Below are 18,244 nucleotides of genomic sequence, written 5' to 3' on the forward strand. Positions count from 1 at the left end.
TTTTTTAAAATTCTAATCGAAACTAGAAAAATTTTCGATTTTGCCAGCCGGTGTGACGTGCCATGATCGCTCTACGCCACTGGAATTTTAACTGAAAACAGTGGAAAAGGACGACTGGGAAGTTGGCTTATGGCATGATGCGGTGCAATCGCGTCGTGCCACTGGAAAGTGACAATTGGGAAGTTGGTCATCACCACGATGCCGTGAAATCGTGGTAGGGGTGTGCAAAAATCGAACTGACTGATAAACCGAACCGATACAAATGTTATTGGTTTATTATTATTGGGTTAATAGTTTTTTAATGATTTTATAAAAAAAAATTATTGGGTTATTGGTTTGGTTTGATTTATCTTATTAGGTTATTGAATAAACCGATAACCCAATAAGAATATATATCTATATCTATAATCTATATCTATAATATATTAACAGTGTGAAGCTCCTTAAAAAAGTGATTTGAACTTTTTGACCTTCATTAAAAGACTCTTCTTTAGACAAAACTGTCTTTTCACAATTTTATTCAATTTATTATTTAATTATTTTTTATTATACTAAACTCCCAAAATATATGGGACTCTAAAATATATGGAAGGATAATCAATTAATATTTTCATTTGTAGTGGTCAACTAGAAAAATACTCCTAAAATAAAATTCTATTAAGAAAATACTTCTATAAATATTAAGATCTAGAGAATAATTATTTATACTAATTTATGCACACAATATGCTTAGGTCTTTCAATAACATATATGTGTGCCCATTTTTCACGTTTTTCTTTAACTGTTTTTTATTCTCTCTTTTTTTTTTTTTTTTTTCTTTTTTTTTTTAATTTAGCTATTGATTCACTTGTATTTCTTAGATGTTAGGTAGTTGGTTTTTTAATTTTGTAAAGTATTACCTTCTCAGTTTTTTCGATCAATGTATGGAATACATACAAGCCATCAGGCTTTGTATAATAAATTCAATAAATGTTTTTATTATTAGTTTGTATAATAATTATATTGTCTTAATATCTCTATTAGTTTATTATTTTGTGATAGTTTATAGGTTGTAGACGAATATCGATCGGGTTTGAGGATTTTTTGTGTGTAAAGTTTAAATTTAACTGTATTATTTTGATATCTTTTTTATCGTATTGTTCTGTTATAGTTTGCAGATGGTAGATAAATGTCGGTCGACTTTGAAGAATTTTTTTAGGTAAGGGTTAAGTTTAATTGTATTGCTTTGATATCTCCGACTTGAGAATTTGTTTTGTGTAAAGATTAGCTTAGGTATAGTTATATTATTTTGATATCTCTATTATCGTATTATTTTGTTATAGTTAACAGGCGGTAGATAAGTGTCAGACGCTTTGACGAAATTTTAGTGTAAAAGTTAGATTTAATTGTATCATTTGATGTCTCTATTATCGTATTGTTTTATTGCAGTTTATAGGTGGTAGATGAATGTTGATCATCTTTGGGAATCGTTTTCGGTAAAGGTTATGTTTAATTAAATAAATTCTCCATCTTTACATATTCAAAAGATGTTGAATTTAATTATTGTATTCTTCTTTATTATTTAAATAAATTTTTTATTTAGTGTAACGTTTGAACTCATTAAAGTGAGGTACACGCGCGAGGCGCGTACACCTAATCTAGTATATATATATGTATGTATGACTTATGGGTGCCGTATTTATGTTATGTAATCTGCTTCTGTGCTTTACTATGTGTTTGTGTGGTATCTCGTGCCTTGAGCCGGGGGTCTATCGGAAACAGCCTTTCTACTTCTTCAGAGGTAGAGGTATGGACTGCGTACATCTTACCCCCCCAGACCCCACTAGGTAGGAATACACTGGGTTTGTTGTTGTTGTTGTTGTTGTTCTACAAATTAACAAACCTATTATTTCAATTATACAAACTCTTAATTTCTCCTAACAACATTTAATTCAAACTTGAAGATTCTTGTAAAATAAAACACATCATATAGGATTTTTGGTTGCAACTAAGATTCAATTTTTTTTCATGTTAGTTACTACTATTTATATTTTATGAGTATTTTTTTATCGGTTAAACTGAAAATCGAACCGTTAAGGACTAAAAACCGATAAACCGAAAACCGATAAAAATATCTTATTGGTTTGGTTATTGGTTTAGCATATTTAAAAATCAAAACCGATAAATCGAACTGATAATATATAAAACCAAATCGAACCCATCGATGCACACCCCTAAATCGTGGAGCTTCACTGAAAATTGACAAATGTCATTTGGTCTGTCTCCGCGACGCGCTACTGGCCCAAATCATGGTGTTTAGCGACTGAAACTTAAAATCGTTATAACTTCTTACCCGGTTATTAGATTAAGTTTAATTTGATATCATTGGAAAGCTAATTCAATTTCCTACACATTGGAGGGTCTAGAACTGAAAAATTCCCTATGTATAAAAAGTCATTCTCTTTTGAAGCTAATCTTTGACATCCTAAGAGCTAAGTTGAGCTAGTAAAGATGCGGAGTATTACATTAGATGTCTTTGAACAGGATAAAATGATCTGAAGGGAATGGAAAATGAACCAAAGAAAGATATAGAAGACTAAAAGAAGAGAGTTTCCTTCTTTTTGTCTAGGACCCTTAGGCGCAGAGTAAAACTGGGGAAGATTAATTTTTATTTCTACACTGTCCTGTTGAAATAATACGAACTAGTTTCTCCAATTTCAACCTCTTCTCTACCAAACCATACAAGTTAAAGGAATGCAACAAAAGAAGGGTGAAAGGAACTATTGTTGATCATGGGAGTTCTGCAGAACTTATGTTCATGAAACTGCAATTGCCTAACTGATGGATTCAACCTCACGTTATCAATATGATGCTGCCTTGGTTTCTGTGTGCGTTCTCATTCCGTTGTAAAATTACTAAACTTACTCTTTATTTCCCAAATGGAGAGAATTTCTGTCCAATATTATTTGTTCTGTAAATGTTAACTGATACTGACAACTAGCGTTATTGTCGTCCTTACTCCCTTCAACTCAAGAGTTTGGGAAAAGACTTCATGGTAATGTTTTTCTTTCTGTTGTCAAACTTTATAAATGCAACAATATGTTAAAGAACATTGATGTTTGAGTCTCAAAATATGTTAGATATAATCAGTTCATTTAAGAAATCAATCCTCAATACCTGTATTTACAATTGTGGAGACCTAACTAATTTGGATACTTATATAATCCTTTTATGGATTATGTATTTTCTAGTGGAGCATTAACACAATATATATAGCTCCTGTGTAATAGAAAAAAACTATTAAGGTTAACCTCACTACACTAAGTTAAATGTGTTGGTTCTGTGAATGTTCAGAAATATATTATGCAAGTTATAGAGAGTTAGAACCACTTTTAGTTGGTTAAACATGGGCATGTATGTTAGTGCTGTTATCTCTTTTTTTAAAGATCACTTTGAGAAGTACACATTTTGACAGTAAAAGATAAATTAAAATGTGAAAGTCCCGTTGATCTAGGCATTAACTTTTCTATGCAGTTTCAAAAAGCTTCTCCGTTGTTGCTTATTGGACAATGCATTTGCCACCTTGTTTTGTTTGCTAAACTCTGCATAACGTTAGATTCCTAAGCTGACATATCAGGGATCTGCATTTCAAAAAAGTAGTCATATAGTTTCATGACCTTTTAAAATAGTGTAATTACCTATATACAATCTATATTGATAACAATAGTGGTTTTGTTCTACTCTTTTACTATTGTGCTGTGCATGCTTCTTTTTCTAATTGTTTTTCTGAACTTCTCTTCATACGCTAGTGGAAATTGCATTTTACACTTTTATGTGAGGTTTTTATCTTTAAATAGTTCTTTTTGAAGAACGGTATGTATGCCAATTGAAGTTTGTATTTTTTTCTTTTTAAACATTGGTAAGTTGTATTCTTCAGCATTTAGGCCATGTTGGTCACCTCCAAAAATTTACAGCCCTAACCAAAATTACAAACTTCCTATTACTTGTATAATTTGATCGACATCTTCTATATATAGCTGTTTACACCAACCAAATAAAGATACTAAACAATTTCATTTAACTCTATGGATGGAATTAAATCTCTCTTCAAAAATCTCCCATTTCTTTCCTTCCATACTGACCACCATATGCATGATGGTATTAGCTTCCACCACTTTTTTGAATCTTGCTAACCCCCCTCCCTCTTATCTAGCAACTAAAAATGTCTGAAGTGTGTTCTGGCATAGTCCAACTGGAGCCTGTGATGTTGAGGAAAAGCTCCCAGATTTGTGTATTGGATTTGCAATGTAGGAAAAAGGTGCTTGTTTGTTTCCCCTGTCAAATTGCATATGAAACATCTGGGGACCAGTTGCCTTCCTTTCTTCTGTAGAATTTCTCGAGTTAAACAAACTCTTTTGATGACTAACCAAGTGAAGCATTTCACTTTGGTGGGGACCAGTCCTCTCCAAATACTCTTCTAGTGATGATGGTTGCCTCCAACCCCAGCTTGTATCCCTTTCATGTAAGCACTATTTACTGTGGAATACCATTCTTATTGTGCTTCTATATAACTCTATCTGGTGCATTTGTGACTAGGTTGGTTCCCCCCAATTTTTTCGGAAAGCCACCTATCCACTTTTCAATCGTGGAATAGCCTTCTGAAAGACAGTCCCAACCTTGAGTTATCCAGCATTTACATACTTCGACTTCAGTATTGTCGCAAATTGAGAAAAGATCTTTCCGTTATAGGTATTCTTTCCGTTTGTTCTTTTGATGCATATGCTTTGATTGATCGGGGTTCTACCCACTCTTATGTGTCCTCATACTTTGCTGTGAGATTTGGTAGACAACCTGAGATGTTAAATTGTCTTTTTTTTTATTGCTACTCCCATGGGAGATTCCTTATTAGTTGAGTATGTGTACCGTGATTACGAGATTATAGTAGAAGGTAAGGCTACCCTTACCGACTTGATTGTACTTGATATAATTGATTTTGATGTGTTGATGGGCATGGATTGGTTATCTTCTTGCTATGCTACCGTAGATTGTCACGCAAAGATAGTTTGATTTGAGATACCAACGAATCTAGTTTTGTATTCGAAGGGGGTCAAGTTCCAGATGTTAGTAAAGTTATATCTTTTATGAAGACCCAACAACTATTAAAGAAAGGTTATATGGGTCTCTTGGCTATGATAAGTGATGTTAGAGAGGGAACACTTAGTTTGAAGGAGCTACTTGTGGTGAAGGAATTTTCTCATGTATTTCCTGAGGAGTTGCCAGGATTACCTCTAGTACTAGAGATAGACTTTGGTATTGATTTGGCACCTGACACTATGCTAATATCTATAACCCCATACCATATGGAAACAACAGAATTGAAGGAGCTCAAACAACAGTTGCAAGTCTTTCTAGATAAGAGTTTCATCAGACCGAGTATATCGCCATGAGGTACACCAGTTTTGTTTGTAAAGAAGAAAGATAAGTCTCTAAGAATGTGTATTGACTACAAGAAGCTAAACAAGGTACCAATATGTAATAAGTATTTGTTGCCTCGTATAGAGGACCTGTTTGATCAGTTACAAGGAGTTACTCATTTTTTAAAGATTAATCTATAATCGGGTTATCATCAGCTTAGAATCAAGGAGGAAGATATATCCAAGACAATATTTAGAACTCGATATGGGCATTATGAGTTTCTTGATGCCTTTCGGGTTGACCAATGCTCTTGCTCATTTATGGACTTGATGAGTAGGGTGTTCAGGCCGTTTTTGGATAAATTTGTGATAGTATTCATTGATGATATTTTGATATATTCTCATAGCCAGAAAGAACATGAGAATCACCTGATGACTGTATTGCAGACATTGCGTGAACATAAGCTCTATGCTAAGTTCTCAAAGTGCGAATTTTGGCTTTACTCAGTATTCTTTTTGGGGCATGATGTCTCCAAAGATGGTATCACAGTGGATTCTAAAAAGACAGAAGTAGTGCAAAAATGGCCTAGGCCTACTTCACCTACGGAGATTCACAACTTATAGGTGTGGTTAATTACTACAGGCATTTGTACAAGATTTCTCTAAAATTGCATCTCCATTGACCAAGTTAACACAGAAAAACATAAAGTTCCAGTGGACGAAAGAGTGTGAGCAGAGCTTTCAAAAACTCAAAACATGTTTGACCACTACATCGGTATTAGCCTTACCAGCAGGTTCTGAAGGATTTAAGGTATTCTGTGATGCTTCAAGGGTTGGATTAGGATGTGTTCTCATGCAAAATGATCATGTTATAGCTTATGTTTCGAGACAGTTGAAAAAGCACGAGCTGAACTATCCTACACATGATTTGAAGATAGCTGTTGTGGTATTTTCTCTTAAGATTTGGAGGCATTACTTATACGGTGAAACTTGTGAGATTTATACTGATCATAAGAGCTTAAAGTACATTTCTCAGCAGTGAGATCTAAATCTTCGATAGTGTCGGTGGATGGAATTATTCAAAGATTATAATTGTGCTATCTTGTATCATCCAGGAAAAACTAATGTTATGGTTGATCTTTGAGCAGGAAATCTATGGGTTGTTTGTCACATATAGCTCCTGAAAAGAGGCAATTGGCGAAAGATGTGCAGAAACTTGAAGGTAAAGGTGTTAGCTTAGGTGTTGGTAAGTCAGAGGTCTTGTTGGCTTGTGTTCAAGCTAAATCTTCTTTGATAGAGTGCATAAAGACCACTCAATATGAGGATGTGCAGTTGTGTAAATACCGAGATGAGACCTTAGTTGATCAAAATAAGACGATGAGTGTTGATTGCGATGGTATTCTTCGAGTGAGTAATCGATTATGTGTACCAGCTGCAGATGGGTTGAGACGAGCTATTCTTGAGAAAGCTCACAACTCCAAATATACCATTCATCCTGGCTCCACTAAGATGTATCATGACCTGAAGCAATTGTACTGGTGGGAAGGTATGAAGAAAGATATTGCTAACTTTGTTTCTAGTTGCTTGACTTGTCAACAGGTTAACGCGGAGCATCAACGACCAGCATGATTATTACAAGAGATCAGGATTCTAGATTGAAAATGGGAAAGAGTTACCATGGATTTTGTAATCGAGATATCGCAAACCATTAAGGATCATAACTCTGTATGGGTAATTGTAGACCGACTTACTAAGTCAGCTCACTTTTTGCCAGTAAAGACTACATATAGTGGAGTGAAATACGCTCAGTTATTTATGAATGAAATTGTCCGGCTTCATGGAGTTCCATTATCTATCATTTCTGACAGAGGATCGCAGTTTACTTAACGCTTTTGGAGATTTTTCTAAGAAGTATTGGGTACTAGATCTTAGTACTGCATTTCATCCGCAGACATACGGACAGTCTGAGCGTACTATACAAATTTTAGAGGATATGTTGAGAGCCTGCATTCTTGACTTTGGAGGTAGTTGGGATACTTACTGAATTTGCTTACAATAACAGTTTCCAATCAAGCATTCAGATGGCTCCATATGAAACTTTGTATAATAGGCGATGTCACTCTCTTATCGGGTGGTTTAAAGTTAGAGAGGCTAAGGTTTTAGGACCAGACTTGGTACAGAATGCTATAGACAAGCTTCGATTGATTAGATAGAGGTTGCTCATAGCTCAAAGCAGACAAAAGTCTTATGCAAATAAGAAAAGAAGAGATTTGGTGTTCACAGTTGGGGTTAAGGTTTTTCTACGAGTCTTTCCCATGAAGGGTGTGATGCGATTCAGGAAAAGAGGTAAATTAAGCCCGAGGTATGTAGGAACTTATGAGCTACTTCAGCATATAGGAGGAGTGGCGTATCGTGTGGCACTTCCTCCCGAGATGTCTTTCATCCATCTAGTGTTTCGTGTCTCTATTCTAAGGAAGTGTATATCATATTCTTCTAGTGTGCTTGAATCGCCAACCTTGCAGCTTGATGAAAATTTAACATATGAAGAGGAACCAGTGGCGATTATTGATAGACAAGTAAGAAGGTTACGATCAAACGAGTTTGTGTCCGTGAAAGTTTTATGGAAGAACCATACTATTGAAGAAGCTATATGGGAATCAGAAAAGGATATGAGATTCAAGTACCCTCACTTATTTCAGTCTTTAGGTATGCACTTGTTCTAAATTCGGGGAATGAATTTCTTAAGGTGGAAAGAATGTAATATCCCATATTAAGAAAAAAAAAAGGAAGTGGGCCAAGCCCATCAACCAATTAGAAAAGGAAAAGGAAGGGCAATGCCCATTTACCCGACCCAAAACCAATTAAGAAAATGATTTCAATCCTTTCTTTACTTAATAAGAAAATTCAAAATAGGAATGAGAAAACAATATATTTATATATATTACAAAGGGCTTTGCCCATTCCTTGTAAGTACACCTCTTTTAGCAAAACAATCAACAATTGCGTCTATAGCATAACAAAAATCATCTTGTTTAATTGAAGAAAAATAAATCAAGGAAGAAGAAAAAGAAAAAGTAGGATTGCTCGAAGATATCTATCGGGTTTAAGGTAAATTCTTTCATATATTTTTGTCGTGTTTTTTTAAGTCTAGGTAAATTATTTTCGGTATTGAAATTTAGTTGCTAAAGATAAGAATTTTGGGTAATAAGGTGTTGTTTTTGGGATACAAAGTTTGATGACTTGAAACTTACCAGAAAAACTTGAGGGTTGGGTTGTCTAATTTTACCATGAATTAGCCTAAAATAAGAGATTTAACACGAGAATGGATATGATGTGATTATAGGTTTGATCCAAGAAAGTGATACGAATCATTTGGGGTGACAAGTTTGGTATTTCGACACGTGTACTGTGAGTAGTATTCTTACCATAAGTTGTGTTTATTAAATTGCATATTTATACATGTTTTTGATGAAACAATGAGTTACGAAATGCTTTGAAATTGCATGTGGGGCAAGTCCTTTACTTGATATGATATTGAAATGGTTATTTGAATATGATATTATTACTGTGAATATTCTTCACTTACATGAAAAGTTGTATTTTGACATGTGTTTTTATTCAAGTTTACATGTAACATGATTTGCTATGAAGTTTAAATAATACGTACTATTTTGAAAAATGCGTTCATATGAACATCCTATTGTTTACAAGGAATTTATAAATGGGAGTAGACCTTGATTTGAATCCCGTAGCTAACGGCAGAATCGTTAGACCTGATGCACCTTGTATTTACTGATGACTATTATAACCCTCGCTAGTGGGAAGGTAGAACTAGCATACTGTTACTAATCTCCCTCGAGTAGGGACTTACTGATATGATATTTGACTTTTTTATGAGGGGTCCACTGTTATGGGCTATTCTTGATGAAGAATGCCACACTGATTACATGATTTATTCTTGGAAACCTCCCAAATATGTAATATTTGATATGATACAATACTTTTTGAGTTTATCACTGAACTATTAGTTCACTTGGCTTACATGAAATGATGATATTGTTTATTGTTACTGTTTCCTGAAATAGCGTTATTTCATGATGTTTTATGACTTGTACCCATTAGAACTGTTGTGGTTCAGTGTTATTACTCACTGAGCTAGTGTCTCACTCCTCGCTATTATTTTTACAAAGAATGCAGGTGATAGTGAGGATTGCGTTAGCTAGAGATCCCGAGGTAGCATATTCCTGGCGAGCCCTGCATTTGTTCGCGTAGGCAGAAGTTTATTTATTTATTATATTCTGTTTCTTGCAAACTCTTAGAGTCGCTCCATAGTCATATCTTTAGAGTTCTGAGTATTCTTTCGTTATTTTGAACTTGTAGAGTATTGAACTTTCTTATGTTTTAGAAATGGATTCCTTTTATTATTTGGTGGTGTTGGTGACTTGTTGAGCATGGTGGTGGATTGTGTTGGTGTTATTGATGTGTTGGTTGTGGTACTATTGATTTGAGACAAGGAATTTTCTTGATAAGCCTAAAAACAGTGAAAACTCTGTCCGATTTTTCTATAGAATTATGATGAGGCTTGCTTTGGAGTCCTAAATTCTTTAGCGCTGATCATGATCTTATTTTGGATCGTGATATTACTGCTTGTAAAGTAGCCGGAATATAACACCTTTTAGATTTGCCTCTCAACTTAAGCAAGAAATCGATTATCATTCTTCCGTTATAAATAACTTATGGTATAGCTTATATATGGACAGATATATTGACAATAAAGATGAACATTGGTATGTAGTTCCCTAGTTTTGATGAGAGATATTGAAGACATAGTTGAAGAAATGATAAAGATATCCAGAGAGCTAGATATCAAACATTATTAAAAATAAGTTTTAATTTCAAATAAACTAAATTATACCTATGATTTTAATATTAGGAATTTAGTTATGAGTCCTAAATATTAGGATTTTAGTATATTCACGAAGGTCCAAATATGTTCTTGCATCACGAAAAAAATTTAGTAAAGAAGAATTCAATAAAACAATACAAAATTATACTCACAATTTTAATAAATATAATCACTTTTGATTATTTGTTTTGGAATTTGCAGTTTATTTTTTTATAAAGTTTAATTTATAAATTTGTTTCAAACTTCTCATTTAATTGAATAAACAAAATATATGTGCAATACACGTACTATATGAGTGCATATAAGCCTCTATTATATTTTTATACAATGTACATATGCTCCTCATATGACTCACAAAATTCACTTAAACACCACCAATCCATTATTTTTCAGTTTTCTCACCATCACACATTGATCATCAATTTCATTTTCTTCCAATATACACCCTATAAATGATTTTTTTTTTAAATCCACTAAAACTCTATGCCGGAACAACAAATTTTCTTAATTGTAAAAATGAAAAAGGGTCACATTTACTTCTAAATTATTTGAAATGGAACAAAAATATTTTCAATTATTTTTTATTTAAAAATACCTTTTTATTTATTTTTTGGATTAAAAATATCCCTTTTTCTTAACAGAGTGCCCCAAACACACCAAGTGAAAAAAAAATTGCCGCATGATCAGTGCATGTTAGCATCTCATTTACGAAAAAGAGACAAAACTATTTCTAAACTATTTAAAATGAAGTAAAAATATCCTCTATTTATTTTTGATTTTGACTCAAAAATACCTTAATAATATATGAAAGCGTATATAAGCCTATAATACATTTTTATATAATGTATATATGCTCCTTATATGACTCATAAAATCCACTTAAATACCATTAATCCCTCATGTTTTCAGTTTTCTCACTATCATATCATTGACCATCAATTTCATTTTCTTCCAATCTACACCCCATAAATGAATTTTTGTAAAAAATAATTCCACTAAGACTCTATGCTAGAACAACAATTTTTTTTAATTGCAAGAACGAAAAAGGATCAAAACTACTTGTAAATTATTTGAGATGGAGCACAAATACTTTCATTTATTTTTTGTTCAAAAATATCTTTTCATTTATTTTTTGATTAAAAAATACCCCTCGCCTTAACAGAGTGCCACCAAGCACACCAAGTGAAAAACAATTACCACATGGTTAATCTTCATTAGTATCTCATTTACGAAAAAGGAAACTATCCCTAAACTATCTAAAATAGAGCAAAAATATCCTCTATTTATTTTTTGACTAAAAAATACCCTCAATTTATTTTTTGACTTGAAAATATCCTTAGTTTATTTTTTGGCCCATTGATACTCCTCACTTTAATGGAGTGCCATCAAGCACACTATATGAAAAAAAATCATCACATGTCAGTCTACGTCAACATCCCATTTAATACCAAGGTGAACCACTTAACCATCCAATTTAACAACTCATTTACTGTACTTGATCTATCTTCAAAATATTCAAATCGTTTTCATAAGTAAAGAGTAAAGATGGATCCACTCTTCATTTCACTTGAATTTTCCAAAAAAAATTGATGCAAACTAAAATTTTGAGAGAAAAAAAAAGTCTTTAATATATGAGTCGAAACTTGATCCGTTTTTATCATGTCAAAGAATATGAAAAATTTCAAACCATATATTAAGGGCTTTCTGTTTTTCTCAAAATTTTTGATTTGCATTAATTTTCTGGAGAGAGTTTAAGTGAAGACGTGTCAAACTTTTTGAATACGAATCGGGTACAGATATTAAATGGGATGTTAAGTTGAATGATTAAGTGGGTCAATTTGAGTATTAAATGAGATACTAATGTAGACTGATCATGTGGTAATTTTTTTTCATAGCAGTATTTGTGAGTCAAAAAACAAACAGAGGAATATTTTTGAGTTAAAAAACAAAAAGAAAAGTATTTTTGCTTCATTTTAAATAGTTCAATGATATTTTTATCCCTTTTTTATAAATGAGATACTGATGCGGACTGAACATAGAATAATTTGTTTTCATGTGGTTTACTTGATGACACTTTATTAAAGTGAAAAATATTGTTTAGCTAAGAAAATAAATAAGAAAATAGTTTTGAGCCAAAGAATAAATAGAGAATATTTTTAAGCTAAAAAATAAATAAATGGTAATTTTACTCCATTTCAAATTGTTGAGAGGAGTTTCGGTCCTTTTCTGTTGCAAAAATATCTAAAAATTAGAAGCTCGTAAAGGAACACCAAGCTTTGGGCCTTACTTGCTATGGGCTGACCTGCTTTCCCTCATGCCCAAATTCTACCGCATCAAAAAAACCCTAGCCCTTATAAACCAACCCCTTCATTCTCCATCTTCCCACTTTCCTTCTCACACACTTCTCTCTCTGCAGCATCTGCAGTATATAGCTAAAATCCTTAGCCGTATACCTAATCCTTGAAAGCAACAACCATGGCGGAAAGAGGAGGATTCGGCCGTGGATTTGGAGGAAGGGGTGGAAGAGGCGGCGACCGCGGCGGAAGGGGCCGTGGGGGTCGTCGTCCCCGCCGTGATACAGAGGAGGAGAAATGGGTTCCGGTCACAAAGCTAGGAAGACTGGTGAAAGACGGGAAAATAAAGTCACTGGAGCAAATCTACCTCCATTCACTCCCAATTAAGGAGTATCAAATCATCGATAACCTCATAGGACCATCACTCAAGGACGAAGTGATGAAAATCATGCCGGTTCAGAAGCAGACACGTGCCGGTCAGAGAACCCGGTTCAAGGCCTTTGTTGTTGTCGGTGACGGTAATGGTCACGTTGGACTGGGTGTTAAGTGCTCGAAGGAAGTGGCTACTGCTATTCGCGGAGCGATTATATTGGCGAAGTTATCAGTGATTCCAGTGAGGAGAGGTTACTGGGGGAACAAGATTGGGAAGCCACACACAGTGCCTTGTAAGGTTACTGGGAAATGTGGTTCTGTCACTGTGAGAATGGTCCCTGCTCCTCGTGGTGCTGGTATTGTTGCTGCTCGTGTCCCTAAGAAGGTTCTTCAGTTTGCTGGTATTGAAGATGTCTTCACCTCTTCTCGTGGATCCACCAAAACCCTTGGCAACTTCGTCAAGGTTCGATCTTTTATGATTGTGTGTTGGTTCTATTACTATGTTCTAATAATCTGTTGTGGTATCCTTAATTACATGATTATATGTTTACTATATCTACTGATACCATATCTTAAGAATTGATGTGTATAACATTATATTTATGGTTGTTTGTTACACCAGATAATAAATATCCCTACTTATTCCATCTGGTGTACCAAACGGCATTGAACCAAAAAAAAATTAACCAACTGTACATTTTGATTTAAATATATTTGAAATAGCTAATATGGAGATGACTACATGTAAAGGCGTCTAGACGGACCGGGTAGTTTGATCCAGTTAAACATTTTGTAAATAGATATGATCTTTGTTGTATATCTATACCATATGAGACAGAAATGTTATCTTGTGCTTTGAACCAATACAATCTTATACCATATGAGACAGAAATGTTTATCTTGTGCTTTGAACCAATACAATCTAATCCATGCTTTTGTGTCCTTATTGTATAGCGCAGATATAGTAACAATTGCGAATTTTATAGTTTCAAATATGGTCATTGTCCAAAACAAAATTGTTTAGGTTAGTTCCTAAATGGTAGATATATTGAGAGTATCAGTTAAATTCGGACAGTGTGTTTAGTTATTGAATGCAGTGTTAAGCAAGTCAAATTGTGGGACAGGAGCCTGTGCCATTATAGTTCTTACCATTTTCTGTAATACTTGTGTGTTTTTATTTCTAGTTAAGTTTAATTCATGAATGTGGATGCTTTTAATTCATGAATGTGGATGCTGCAATGCTTGATATTAGCCTTTTGTTCCTCGAAAGCTATAATATGACTCTATTGCATGTTTTAAAGAAGGGACTGCAATATAATTGAAGTTTTTACTGTAACCAGCTGTTATTTCTATCCAAAGCGTGGGTGATGGTGTTTATATAGTATAAAATCTTTGTTACAGAACAAACATTCCATTCTTTGCTTTCCCAGCACTGACCTCTCTTGTTGAATGTTAGAGTCGGGTCTACTTGGTTCTTTGTTACTTGTTTATAATGTATATCTGCTGGTGGTGTACTAATTGTGTTCAAGTCTAATATCGCTCATTCTGTATGCAGGCTACCTTCGATTGTTTAATGAAGACTTATGGCTTCCTCACTCCAGACTTCTGGAAAGAGACTCGCTTCACAAAATCTCCATTCCAAGAGTACTTTGATATCTTGGCAAAGCCTGCCAATAAGGTTATTGTCTACGCCACTGAGGAGGCAGCACCTGAGAGAGTTGAGGCTTGATTTGTTAGATGTTATGCTCCGCTGTTTTGTTCTTGTAGTTTTCTTATATGAGATGTTAGTATTCTAAATTTTGTTTTCTGTTCTGATGGATGTTTTCTTTAGACTTGCAAAAGCTAATGTTTCCTTTTTGTTCTTTTATTTTCATCAATATATATGAACCTTCTGCCTACTTGATTGATCTCGTCTTTGGCTGGGGAGAGTATTCTTATCAGCTGAGGCTTTCAATTGAAACAGGGATGTTATTCTCGTAAAAAATCTTACTTTTTATGTTCATTGATAGTAGGTTTGTTTTGTTTGACTGGGAAGTTTTTTTTGAATCTTATTTGTTGGGAACTAACTGTATTTATTAATCATCAGTGAGAAAGGTACAAATTCATAATTAAGTCCGCACAATCGACTTTCTAAATCTGAAACACAGAGCATCAAAAATCTAAAGCTGAAATTGCTGAAGCTTAGCTTTGATGCTATCATGTTGTGCATATAGGCAATGTCTTTTAGCGAGTTGATCTGCTCTTTGCCTCAAAGGTTCTGTGATTCCTCTCAGTCCATGCCACATGAATGCATTTTGCATAAAACATACTGAGCAGTTTGGCTTTGTGGAACATGCCATTAGAATTCCTGTGCCTACTTCAGGTGTTGCTACCATATAGTTGCTGTAAAGTCTTGTAATTCATGTCAGTCTAGCAGTCTATCTCCTACAGCTTTAGTATACTCCAGTAAATAGTATTGTCTCTTGGCAAAATTTACTAGGATTCATGGTTAATCCCATTTGAGTTGCCTATCTGTGGTAGGAAGTTTATTCTGTAACTGCATCCACATTGTAAATATTGCCCTTGGTCTAGCTGTGTCATCACATATCAAGCATTTCTAAGTAGCACTAGGCGTATAATTGTTTGACAGAAACTGAGCAACCATCTACCACCTGAGCGTGTGCTAGTACGCCTCTTGCTGATATGGTCGTTCTCACCATTCATGAAGCTTATTGTCAGATAGGTGCTGTGACAGGTTGAAGAGTTTTGAAATAGAAAGTATGGATTCATCTTATCTATAGCCTGTCTGTCTCCTTCGCCGGTTTTATATATATATAAATGAACATGAAATTATGAATTCATCTTATCTATAGCCTGTCTGTCTCCTTCGCCGGTCCCAATAAGTTATGGTAATAATTGCTTTGTTCCGAAGTAAGATGTTAATTAGATTGACGACTCCGGCTGATTTAGGTAAGCAAGTTCTATTTCAAGCCACTAGTGCTCTTCTAGACTTAGTGTTAGTACCTGCCCAAGTATAATTTTGGAGTATGAATCAATCAGTTTCAGCACTTTATTAGGAGTGACAAACAATGGGGGCCAATACGCTTGAAATCCAGACAGGACAGACTACACCAACTGAGTTTTGCCTGCATAAGACCTTCTTATCCGTCTATGATGATATTTGGCTACAATCTTGTCACTCAAAGGATACCATTGTAGACTTGTGAGCCTCTTTGTAGACAAGGAGATGCCAACCTATTTGAATGGGAGTTCACTATATCCAAATCCAAATACTTTTTAAATGTTATTGTTCACTTGCTCAGTTACCTTTGTTTTGTTTACGTGTTTTTTGAATTCCCATCTCTTTTTGTTTTTTTGTCATGATAGTATGTTTCATTTTTCCAGAAGTATGATTATTGTGTATCTTGTATATGGTATTATTGGATGTGTTTATTTCTATTGTATCTTGTCGTTTTACTATTTTTTGTCTAAATTATTTTATTTTCAGCCGGGGGTCTATCGGAAACAGCTTCTCTATTTCACATATGAGGTTGTGGTATGATGTGAGGTTGTGGTATGAATTGTGTATATTTATCCCCCAGACATGGGATCCCATTTGGTGGAAATATGCTGGTATGTTGTTGTAAGATTATTGTGTGTTAAAATTGTAAAGGATTTCTGAAATGACAGTTGAGAATTGGTTATATGCTGTTTTGCACTTTTGCTAGGTATTTTCTTGACTTTTGGATTTTATGAAAATTCGATTGCATATTTTAATGTATAAATAACATAAATATCAATCCTCTAGAAGTAATTACACTCGCTCTCACTTTTTTAATTACTTTACTCTTTCTCCCTATTAATATACATAACATAGCCGACATATACATAACATTCTGTGTATATATTGAGATTTTTATAATATGTTTAGGGAGTTGAGATTTTTTGTTATATTGGAAACATAAGTTGTGTATTTGTGTAATTTTTAGTATTTTAATTTGTCAGAATGGGTTTCTTAATTTACTTCTGTTGTAACTTTTATTTTTGCGGGGTTGAAATTTAATTAATTTGTCCTCATTTGATTGCATCTAGTGAATATTTGAATTTGAATTTGAATAATTCAGACTTGATTTATTAAAAGTATTTGGTTCATTAAAATTTAAGCATTTATTTGACCTGAAGAGGTTTGAATTATTAAGATCTTGAGCAAAAATATATTAAGTGGTATTTTGGGTAGATAATTTCACCACCACTCAAACCCATAATATCCGGTCATCATTACTAGCCATCCCTATTATCATATCCACCATTATTATTAACTATCACTGCAATCTAATATTGTCCACTATTACTGTGAATCACTACCGTACATACCATCTCCATTATTATAATTATATTCAATGTTACAACCACCATCATTGTCAACGACTTTTGTAGTCGCCAACAATCAGCTATTACTATCAAATATCTCTGCCATCATAACCATCACTAGCAACCACCACTATTTTTAACCGCTACTCTCAATCGCTACTATTCTTACCACCTTTATCATTAATTATATCCACTGTCATTATTATTGTTGTCATCATTACCGCCACCTCCACTATCACAGCAAGCATCCGCGTTTACTACTATCAACATATTCTTCAATCACCATCATCAATATCCGCCAACTACTGACATTAACCAACCTCATCATCACAACCATCACTATTACCGACCACTATCATGATGCCCGTCACAACAATACCAACATCGTCCACTATCATAACTATTACCATCTCTATATAAAAGAAATTTCAATTGAAAACAATAAAAATATTAAAAGAGAAACTTTTGTTAGAGTTGACACTACAAATTAGGTTAGATTTGATAATATTCAAATAAATATAAAGAGACCTCAGTCGATAGGCGAAAGTTGGCAAGGAAATTGATGCCCCCGTGCACCCCCTCCCCAATGAAAAAAAAGAAGTCACGGTCGAATTCAAATTCTGAAAATAAGAAAAGATTTTTTATCAACTACATCAGATAGAAGATAATAGAGGCCAACTACCACTGTCTTGTACAAGATGGTGTCTTTTCATTTGAGTTCTTTCTATCATAGTCAAATATAACGATACACTTTGGTGATGTTACCTACCAAAGTATGTTAGATCTTTTCGCCTATTCGAAGTGTTGAAAATGACCAACCAAATGATTATTTTAGAATGTCTAATATGCCAATAAATAATAAATTGTACTAATTCACACGTCTTTCTTCTATCAATCGGTAGTGGTTGAAGTAATGAACAAATCTCATT

The 18,244-nt window shown here is 34.0% G+C and overlaps 1 protein-coding gene across 1 annotated transcript; it reads left to right on the plus strand.

Moving 5' to 3' along the window:
- Window positions 1-12,575: 12,575 nt before the first annotated feature.
- LOC107872992 (40S ribosomal protein S2-3) lies at window positions 12,576-14,863 on the plus strand. Its single transcript, XM_016719680.2, has 2 exons — window positions 12,576-13,428; window positions 14,521-14,863. The coding sequence occupies exons 1-2, from the start codon at window positions 12,775-12,777 to the stop codon at window positions 14,692-14,694; spliced, it is 828 nt and encodes a 275-aa protein (XP_016575166.1). The 5' UTR covers window positions 12,576-12,774; the 3' UTR covers window positions 14,695-14,863.
- Window positions 14,864-18,244: the final 3,381 nt, after the last annotated feature.

Source organism: Capsicum annuum, chromosome 6, assembly GCF_002878395.1.
Source record: "Capsicum annuum cultivar UCD-10X-F1 chromosome 6, UCD10Xv1.1, whole genome shotgun sequence".
NCBI lineage: Eukaryota > Viridiplantae > Streptophyta > Magnoliopsida > Solanales > Solanaceae > Capsicum > Capsicum annuum.